This window comes from Rhinopithecus bieti, unplaced genomic scaffold (assembly GCF_001698545.2).
Source record: "Rhinopithecus bieti isolate Rb0 unplaced genomic scaffold, ASM169854v2 scaffold_11401, whole genome shotgun sequence".
Taxonomy (NCBI): domain Eukaryota; kingdom Metazoa; phylum Chordata; class Mammalia; order Primates; family Cercopithecidae; genus Rhinopithecus; species Rhinopithecus bieti.
In genome coordinates this window covers 2,400,441-2,411,817 of record NW_016807151.1, presented here as the reverse complement: position 1 = coordinate 2,411,817, position 11,377 = coordinate 2,400,441, and the positions used below count along the sequence as shown (strand labels likewise).

At 35.4% G+C, this 11,377-nt stretch overlaps 1 protein-coding gene across 1 annotated transcript in view; it reads left to right on the top strand.

Annotated features, from left to right (window-relative positions):
• LOC108534844 (cadherin-12-like) overlaps nucleotides 1–11,088 on the top strand; it is a 461,181-nt gene extending 450,093 nt beyond the window's left edge. The window contains exon 8 of the mRNA XM_017880401.1: nucleotides 10,779–11,088. Within this exon, the coding sequence (XP_017735890.1) occupies nucleotides 10,779–11,088 (310 nt within the window). The remainder of the gene's footprint in view (nucleotides 1–10,778) is intronic.
• The last annotated feature ends 289 nt before the right edge of the window (nucleotides 11,089–11,377 follow it).

The window sequence follows — 11,377 nt, the reverse complement described above, 5'->3', positions numbered from 1 at the left end:
TTTTTTTTTTGTTGAGACAGAGTCTCTCTCTTTCGCCCAGGCTGGAGTGCAGTGGCCGGATCTCAGCTCACTGCAAGCTCCGCCTCCCAGGCTTAGGCCATTCTCCTGCCTCAGCCTTCCAAGTAGCTGGGACTAGAGGCGCCCACCACCTTGCCCGGCTGGTTTTTTGTGTTTTTTTTAGTAGAGACAGGGTTTCACTGTGTTAGCCAGGATGGTCTCGATCTCCTGACCTCGTGATCCGCGCGTCTCAGCCTCCCAAAGTGCTGGGATTACAGGCTTGAGCCACCGCGCCTGGCCATAATTTCAACATTAATAGATTATGGTATATTTCTTCTTCTTTAGAGATCTATTTTAATCATATTGTGTGTGTACAAATGGGAAATTTAAAGACAGAAGACTAACTTTTATTAAATGATTATACTTTTGTAAATATTTAGTTTCTCATCAAACATTTAAAACAAGCCATAGAAACCCTCTAAACCATTTAAGATACGACTTTTAAGTCTAGTAAGGGGAAAGTAAAGATGAGGAGGAAGATAAGAAAAAAGAGGAACTGATAGGAAAGTAGGAACTGGTAGTTTAAAAAGTTTGAGAGACACATAGTGAGATTTATTTGTGATTGCTGATGGAGAAATTGCAATTGACGTATTGTTGCAGGTGGCTTAGGTGCTCAGTAAAATGTTTGTGAAAATGAATTGAACTGAATTTACTTTCTTTAATTGTCTTCCAAATGACAAAACAAAAATATTGGCAACTAAGAAGAGATATGAGTAAAGACATTTTGATCTACTATCATTATCTTAACAAAATAGCATTTTCTACCTTGACCTGTATCATTATTACCAGATTTTTCTTGTTTAAACAATGAGGTATGATACTTTCAGAGTAATTTTGCACCATTAAGTTCTTTTTACACATGTAGTTGAGAACTGGGACAGAGTCAAACTTAGCGTTTGCATTGATGGTGAGAAAGTTATTAAGCAAATTGAAAAAGCACAATTTTAAGGGAAATGCTTACCTAATAAATAGAATAAAAATTTTTAAAGCATTTCTGAAAACTAATTTACAGTAAAGGAATAAAACCACACTCTCTCAAATGGCCTGCACAGACTAGGTTAAAGTTTTAATTTCTGATTTCTATTCAATTGTTAAAACCTTTTTTTTTTCAGCAACAATCACTACATAATTGTATGAACTTTAGATTTATTTTATTATATACAGATTATAATCCTATAATTGTTTTTTCATTTAAATCTACTCACCAAATAAATATGAGATGAGTCAAACATACTTTCCGTTTAAGTCTTTTGCTCATAGAAACTCATTTGCTAGGCCAAATTACACAGTTCATGTTACACCATTGTGATTAGTTGCAATTCCAATAATATTTTACCCCTAGATTGTAAGTAGACTGTTGCAGACTGGCAGCAGAAACACATGATGGTTTACTCTGCAAGGTTGTAATTACTCAAAATTTCTCTACCTTTTAGAACTGGGCCATATCTTTTCCGAAATTGTCCAGAAAATGTAGGAATGGTTTCATTGCAAGTTCATCAAAGGTCTTTTCTTACAAATGTCTCTCAGTTGCTATACTGGATAAAATATCACAATAGAAAATATTTATGCTTTAGTCAGGCACAGGGTTTAGTCAGTCACATACAGACAAAGCATCAGGAAGATGCCGGGAGCTAGTGTTAGGCCTATAGTCTAAGACCTGGCTAACTATGAGAAGATGCTGAAGATGCTTAGCTGAGTAGAAACTGTTCAAATATGTTTCAGCCATATTCCAGAAGATATAAAGCTTCGTTGGAGGATAACATGAAGAGAAAGGAGCTTGCCAAATCTCACAAGGTGACAGAGCTAAAAATTAGATACCAGAAAGTAGCGACTGACAAACAGAAGCACCACATTTGTGGTTTGTACTTTATGAGTTTGTGTGAGAGCTTCGTAGTTCAAGTACTAGAAAGCTGAAGGTTATGTGTGCCACTACTTGATGCCAGATAAGAAAATGTGTGTGTAAGGAAAAATTTTTATCTGGGAAGTAATACAAAATAATATGGACGGAGAGAGGGAGAAAGGGGGAAAAGAACACTCACACACTCATACACTGATACACATGACTCTATCCCTATGCAACATATACTTTATCTTTTTTTCATTTTTATAACAACATTCATGGTTACACTGCTAGGTAGGTATTACTTTCCAAATTTTATAGAACATAAGGAGAATAGATATTGGAAGGGAATCTCACTAAACTAATTGCACAAGGTAAATAAATAAAATGTATGTCACCCTAGTTCTCTCTGTACAAAAATATTAGTGTGCTTCATGCTATATTTCATTGCATCTAGGTGGTGGTTAATGTATGTATTGCAAACTCTACTTCAGCATTAGACTGAATGAACAAAAAAAATTAAATATGTTTACTAAGCTTGCAAGATATTGGATCCTGGTTGACTGATACATAGAAACACACAACTAAGAGATATACACATTATTTGATGTATATATTATGTAAGTTCTTGAATTTTAAATTTGTTATCAAAAATACCTAAAATTACAATTAAACATAACCTGTATATGTAGTGATTCACTGTATGAAGTTAGACTTCTGTTTGAATCAATTTGCTGAATTATAACATATGCTACAAATATTAACTATAAACAAGGTGATCAATTTTCCCAATCTTATCCGGGAAAAATCTTGAGGAGTTTTCTGGTCCTAAGGACACTCAGTGTAAAAACTGAGAAAGTCCTCAGCGAACCAGAAATAACTGATTGTCCCAAATAAGACAGTCTTAAAGCTCTAAATATGATGCCTTGATGTAGAAATATGTAACTATTACACAGGCAGGAAGTATAGGATCTGTGCAATGAATTCAATACAATATTTAAGTGGCAGGTGCTATGTACAAACAACAAACAACATCCCAGATCCTTGACAACACAGAGATGAACAAAGCTAGTCTCTGCTCTCAAGAAATTTAACAAGTTTTAGGTAAGTAGGATAATCATGTCACATACACAAAATGTATACAAGCTGTGTTATATTTGCCAACATCTACATAATAATTGAATATTATTAGCATTAAAGAATGATCTGTTCGTTGCAGAGATTTTCAAAGATGGAAATAAAGAAAAGCTTTGAAAAATATCATGCAAGTTAACTGGAATTCACAAGAAAAGAGTAAGAGAATTCCAAAAATTAGTGGAGTTGCCACTTAACGAATGGCAGCAGGATGCGGTCTGTAGACACACTCCACAGTGAAACAAGAATAAATGACATTTGTTTCTTTAAGAAATAAAAGACACTCATTTACAGCCTCTGGAAACTTTTCTAAGGGCATGCAGCACACGAAGAACAATTTATTCAAGGAAAGCTACTAAAACTTGGTAAGAATAGCAAAAGACAGTGGCACTTAACCCAGAACCTCCTCCCCTCCCCCACGCCTATGTCCCAGCTCGGCTTGATAGAAATGCCCACCTGACAGGTGCGGTAAAAAGACGTGGTTTCTCTTCCCTTCACAACCAGTCAAGGGACGTGGTATCTTACCAGGAGGGGCAAGATGCAAACATTACATAAAACTATAAAAATTAATAATTATTACAATGTTTTATTGCACTTGTGACATATATGGATGCAAAAGGTATAATATATACAGTTATTGCACATAACTATAAGAAGAAACATTTCTATATTTTACTCTAAAGAAGTTAGTATGAATGTGAATCTGATGAGTTAAGTCATATATGGCAAAATTTAAAGCAGATACTAAGAAAATAAATGATACAATGAAACTCATTAAAGAAATACTTATCGTAAAAGAAACAAGTAGAGAAGAAATAGAGAAACAAAAAAGACGTGAGAAACATAGAAAACCTAAAAAACCAAATGGCAAATGCAAATACCATTACATCAGTGTTAACTGTTGAATGGGAATGGATTAAACAACCTAATCAAAGAGAAAAGATTATCAAAGAAAGAATAAAAACTGATGACTATATGAAGTGCATGTCTGTGCTTTAATGGTACCAAAGTCAGACAACTTGAAACCTTGACTCTGCAAAAACTCATGTGCTTTTTTTTTTTTTTTTTGAGATGGAGCTTTTCTCTTATTGCCCAGGCTAGAGTGCAGAGTGCAATGGTGTGATCTCAGCTCACCGCAACATCTGCCCCCCGGGTTCAAGTGATTCTCCTGCCTCAGCCTCCCAAGTAGCTGGGACTACAGGCACATGCCACCATGCCCAGCTATTTTTTGTATTTTTAGTAGAGACAGGTTTCACCATGTTGGCCAGGGTGGTCTCCATATTTTGACCTCCTGATCCCCCACCTCAGCCTCCCAAAGTGCTGGGATTACAGGCGTGAGCCACCAAGCCCAGCCTCATGGGCTTTTTTTTTTTTTTTTTTAACATTTTGCAGCATATGACTATACCAGGCTCTCTTATCTTTTAGAATTTCTCTAACGTCACCACAATCCTTCTAGGTACAAGATAATGTACTTCATGACATTTCACAGAATATCCTACCCATCCCACAGTGAATCTGATGTTGCAGAATTTTTACTATGCTAATAGAGAAAGAACACAGGAATAGAAGCAGTGTGGAGCTTGACTTGACAATTTTTGCCTGGCTAATTGGAAGACTAGTATGTAGGGGTTAAGGGGAAGTCAGTTTGGAAACCAGGTTAATCTAATTCACCCCCAAGAAACAGAAGCACAGGATATCTATAACAGAGGGTAAAAACATCTGCAAAACACTCACTCAGATCATTAGCTTCCAATCGGAATAAGCATCAGAATTACCTAAAATTACAGAAGCTTTACCTTTGTCTATATTCGTGTTATCCTGCGACAAAGTCTAGAAATACTTATTTTCAAAATATGATTCTTCATCTCCTTAACCAGGTGGCTTATGTTTACATTACTGATACTGGGACAAATGAATCATCTGTGTTCTTGGAAAAACATAATTAAGTATTTAGGGCTCGAGGGATGTGGTATCTGTATGATGTTCTCAAATGGAACTGGCATAATATCAGTATGTATTTATATGTAGGGAAAGTGGTAAAGTAAATGTGGGAAAATATTAACGTAATAAGTGTAAGTGAAAGGTATTTGGAATTTTATTGGGCAATTCTTACAACTTTATTATAAATTTGAAATATTTTAAATTATTAAAATATATTAAAACCAGTGATTCCTCTCAGTTGTATTTGAGAGTTTCTAATACAAATCATGCACCAAGGACTACTTATAGAGAAATTAATAGTTTTTTAATTATAATGTATAAGATTTTCCTTGACCTAAATCACTCATTTTTTTTCATGTCATTGTGCTTCTCAGATAGTTTTCTATGGTAATTCTAAACAACTTACAGTTCCCTACAGTACCTGTGTGGTTTTGCTACTGCTGTTGTAGCTTTCTAAAACACCATCTATTCCTTCCCTCACTTTTTCTGCTTCAACCTCCTTTTGGATGATTTCCATATAGCCTTCTAATGTCAGCCAAATATCATGTGCAGGAAGGATTTCCTGAAGCACTAGGTTTTACGTTTGATGTGTTTTCTTGGCACTCCTGCAGTGCCTTCTTTACTATCTCTCTTTCAGACATTGAAACAGTCTGTTTATCTGTGTCTTTCCAACTAAAGTCTTCAGTGATGGGCATCATACTTTACTTATTTTTATATGTCTCATCTCTAGAATAATGTATAGTGGATAGTGGACACCCAGCAGATACTTAATAAATTGAAAAATTGAACACAGTAAACCTACATCAGCAATTCTTTCAGAAATACTACAGTTAATAAGGAGTTTCAGTGGCAATTTTCTTCTTAAATTAGGCATATGGCAAGTTAAATGAGGTACTATAAAGCAGTATTTTGAGAAACGCTTTCTTGTTCAGGAAAGAACACGCAATACGGAGAATTAAGCTCATTATATCTCTGTGTTTCCAAGAACATGCAATACGGAGAATTAAGCTCATTATATCTCTGTGTTTCCTGACCTTTAGGTGTCCCTTAACTTCATTTTTAATTTTTGAAAGCATTCATGTGAGCTAAGGTACCACATTGAAATGGGAAGACATCAATGCTTTCTCACTCCTCCAATAAACAGAAGAAATGTCAAAATTAGATTAACAGCATGGCTCATACCCTATTCTAATAAATACCACACATTTTCTGGTTCAGAAATCAATGACAGACATACCTTGGATATATTGCAGGTTTGGTTCCAGACTACCACAATAAAGCAAATATTGCAATAAAGCAAGTTAAACGTCTTTTTGGTTTGCCAGTACACATAAACATCATGTTTACACTATATTCTAGTAAGTGTGAAATGACATTATGCCCAAAATAGTACATGCCCTAATTAAAATACTTTATTGCTAAAAAAAAAACAAAACAAAACAAAACAACAACAACAACAACAAACACTGAAGATCATCTGAGCCTTCAGCAAGTTGTAATCTTTTCCACTGGTAGAGAGTCTTGGCTTGAACTCAGTGGCTACTGACTGATTGGAGTGGTGGTTGTTGAAGGTTGGGGCAGCTATGGCAATTTCTCAAGAAAACAATGAGGTTTGCTCTGTCAGTCGATTCTTCCTTCCACAAAGTATTTCTCTGCAGCATGTGATGCTATTAGGTAGCATTTACCTACAATGGAACTTCTTTCAAAATTGGAGTCAATCCTCTTAAAACCTGCCACTGCTTTATTAAGTTTATATAATATTCTAATGTTTTGTTATGATTTCTATAGTATTCGTAGTATCTTCACCAAAAGTAGATGTTATCTCAAGAAATAACCTGCTTTTCTCATCTATAAGAAGTAAGTCCCCATTTGTTCAAGTTTTATCATGAAATTGCAGCAATTCAGTCCATCTTAGGGCTTTACTTCTAATTTCAGTTTTCTTGTTATTTCCACCCCTCTACAATTACTTCCTCCATTGAAATCTTGAGTCCCTCAATATATTCCAACCCGTGAGAGTTGGAATAACTTCTTCCAAATTCCTGTTTTTATCTTTTGACCTCCTCTCATGAATCACCAGTGTTCTTAATAGCATCTAAAATGATAAATCCTTTCCATAAGGTTTACAATTTACTTTGTCAAGAATCATCATAGAAATCACTATCTTTGGTAGCTATAGCCTTACAAAATGTATTTCTTAAATAAGAAGACTTGAAAGTCAAAATTACTTTTATGATCCATGGACTTCAGAATGGATGTTGTGTTGGCAGTCAAGTCAACATTCATTTCTTTATACATCTCCATCTGAGCTCTTGGGTGACTAGGTGCATTGTCAAAGAGCAGTAATATTTGGAAAGGAATTTTTTTTTCCTGAGCAGTGGGTCTCGACAGTAGACTTAAAATATTTAGTAAACCTTCAGGGTGTGGTGGCTCACGCCTGTGATCTCAGCACTTTGGGAGGCTGAGGTGGGCAAATCATGAGGTCAGGAGTTTGAGACCAGCCTGACCAACATGGTGAAACCCCATCTTTGCTAAAAATACAAAAATTATCTGGGCATGGTGGCATGCACCTGTAATACCAGCTACTCAGGAGGCTGAGGCAGGAGAATCGCTTCAACCTGGAAGGCAGAGGTTGTAGTGAGCCAAGATCACACCATTGCATTCCAGCCTGGGCGACAGAGTGAGACTCTGTCTCAAAAAAAAAAAAAAAAAAAAAAAAAAAAAAAAAAAAAAAAAAAAAAAAAAAAAAAATTAATAAGCCATGCTGTAAACAGATGTGCTGTCATCCAGGCTTTGTTGTTCCATTTATAAGGCAACACGCAGAGTAGATTTAGCAAAATTCCTAAGGACTCTAGGATTTTTATAATGGTTAATGAATACTGGCTTCAACTTCAAATCACCTCTTGTATCAGCTTCTGCTAAGAGAGTCGGACTGTTTTTTTAAGCTTTGAAGCCAGGCATTGACTTCTCCTTTCTAGCTGTAAATGTCCTTGATGGCATCATCCTCCGATAGAAGGCTGTTCTACATACTTTTAAAATCTGTTGTTTAGTGTAGCCACCTTTATCGATGATCTTATCTAGATCTTTTGATAANAAAAAAAAAAAAAAAAAAAAAAAAAAAAAAAAAAAAAAAAAAAAAAAATTAATAAGCCATGCTGTAAACAGATGTGCTGTCATCCAGGCTTTGTTGTTCCATTTATAAGGCAACACGCAGAGTAGATTTAGCAAAATTCCTAAGGACTCTAGGATTTTATAATGGTTAATGAATACTGGCTTCAACTTCAAATCACCTCTTGTATCAGCTTCTGCTAAGAGAGTCGGACTGTTTTTTTAAGCTTTGAAGCCAGGCATTGACTTCTCCTTTCTAGCTGTAAATGTCCTTGATGGCATCATCCTCCGATAGAAGGCTGTTCTACATACTTTTAAAATCTGTTGTTTAGTGTAGCCACCTTTATCGATGATCTTATCTAGATCTTTTGATAACTTTCTGCAGATTCTACATAAGTACTCCCTGCTTTACCTTGCACGTTAATGTTATAGAGAAGACTTATTTCCTTAAACTTCATAAGCGAACCTCTGCTAGGTCACGTTTTCCTTCTGTAGTTTCCTTACTTCTTTCCACCTTCATAGAATTGAAGACAGCTAGGGTCATATTCTGGATCAGACTTTCGCTTAAAGGAATGTTGTGCCTGGTTTTATCTTCTATCCAGACCACTGAAGTTTCTCTATAACCACGATAAGACTCATTTGCTTTTAAACCATTCCTGTCTTCACTGGAGTAGCACTTTCAATGTCCTTCAAGGACTCCTCCTTTTCATTCACAGCTTGGCTGTTTGGCATGAGAGGCCTGGCTTTTAGACTGTCTTGGCTTTAGGCATGCCTTCTTCACTGAGCTTAATCATTTCTAGCTTTTAACTAAAAGTGAGATATGTATGACTCTTTCATTTGAACAGTTAGAGGCCACTGTAGAATTATTAATTGACTGATTTTCAATATTGTTGTATCTCAGGGACTAACGAAGGCCCAAGGATCAGGAGATAGATGGGGGAACGGCTGGTTAGTGAAGCAGTCAGGACACACAACATTTATTGATTAAGTTTACCCTTTTATATGGGTGCAGTTCATTGTGCCTCAAAATAATTCATTGTGATTCAGAATAATTTCAATAGTAACATCAAGTATCACTGTTCATACATCACCCTAACAGTTATAATATTAATTAAAAATTTTGCAATATTACAATAATTACCAAAACGTGACACAAATATGAAGTGAGCACTCACTGTTGGAAAAATGATGCTGATGAACTAGCTTGACACAGGGTTGCAACAAACTTTCAATTTGTAAAAACCGCACTGGGGTGAAGTACAATAAAGTGAAGAGCTATAAATTAAGGTATGCCTGTACTAACAGGTATAGACTAGTATGGAATGATGTATTTCAGATATATTTCACTTGTAAATGCAAGTGATCTAGAACTGAAATAACATACAAACTGCTACAGTTTCAAATAATCAGCTTGTCAAAATAAGTAGTTTGTTATGTTGAGATACACATCCCTTTACTGACTTTTCACCATGAATACTTTCTTTGGAGTGGGGATTCCAAGGGGCTGGCTAACAATGATGCCATCTACTTTCAGCCATTGTTTGAAATGACCTCTCTTTGGTACCAGGCTAGAATAAAATGATGGCAAATATTTTGTGTATTGTGCCTTTTGATTAGCAAAATCTTTTCCCATGAAATGTTCTATTTAAAATTGGTAAGACTATATAATGATAATTATATGGGAAATATTGATGACCTGGTTCAAACATCATTCTAAAACTTTCTATTTTAATTTGGACAAATTCCTTCATGTCTCTATGCTTTCTGTTTTCTTATATATAAAACAGATTGATAATACTATTCTTCAGATATTTCATATTCTCAATGTGTAAGCATTGAGAATAATGTCTATCAAATGGTCATATTTAAAATGTTAATGATTGTTATGATTGAAAACACATGTTGGAAAAGAATTTCACTTAATATCAATCTATATATCTACTGTTACTTAAAGATTTAAAGACATGCATTTTTTATTTTGCTATTCATTTTCTTGGAATTTTTAGTCCAGTTGCTTCACATAGGGCAACATACATTATTATCAAATCTGTCACATAATAAACGAGATAAAGAGACATCATTATCCAAGGTCACTGTTTTTTTTTTTAATGTTGACTGATATATAGTAAAACAACAATGAAACAATAAAATACACAACAAAATAAAACTACAATGACTCTTTTATATGTGCTTGAGGAAAATATTTTTGTATAATCACCAAATTGTCAGTTAAAAAATTTACCTTTTGTTTCCATGATGTTATTTTTCTATCTCTGGAAACAAAGATTCTACCTCTGTTTTGGCCTGGATTCTTTGTAGTTGTTTCCAGGTGCTTCTCTCAACCCTATTTCCACAGCCATAGCCACTGTTAAGGAATTTTTTACTGCTTTGAAAAGTTTCAATATTCAGCAGGTTAAGGAAACTCATGGTCAGCTTTAGAATTTTAGTCTCTGCTGAGCTTTCAAGGTGTCAAGACCCTAAAATAATATGAACAGCAGGAATACTAAATCTTTTATTATTTCCAGTTTCCCCTTGAGCATACTGACTTTGCAATAAAGAAGCTGTCATTTACACTCTTCTTTATTGCAAGGTGGGTAATAGCTACAGGGAGAAAAATAAGGAACTGTGTCAAGTTAGCCTAAGTGCCATTATGATTAATGTGTAATCATTGCACATTTGCATCTACTCTTTTCATATACAGGTACTTCATAGATTGGAAGAGTGATGGGGACAGCTACTTTACAATAGATGGAAATGAAGGAACCATCGCCACTAATGAATTACTAGACAGAGAAAGCACTGCGCAGTACAATTTCTCCATAATTGCGAGTAAAGTTAGTAAGTATGGCATGGACAGAATCAATGTTATACTGCAGTTCTTTGGATTTAAGACTCTTAAACGAGTCCCTGCTGAGATGTTTTTCATTTTTGGACTGACAGCTGAGTGGTCTCGTGGGGAAACTCAGAAACCTGTTCGTTTTCCTCACAGCGTAAGTCCAGAGAAATTGTGACAGCTGCCAATGAGTCCTGTTTGCAGGATTGCATGAATATCTAGTAGTGCATTTCATTGTGTGACCTCATCCTTTTCTATGATCTACCTTCAAAAATTCACCTGAGTATTAATTTCTCTTCCACACGGGTTCCTTTTACGTATCGTTGGGAATTTCACAGGGCCAGGCGAGGAGAAATAATTATCATATAAAATCACCCATTCTGAAATATTTTCTGACATCGAAGAGAGTACTTAAAAACTCATACATCAGGCCGGGCGCGGTGGCTCAAGCCTGTAATCCCAGCACT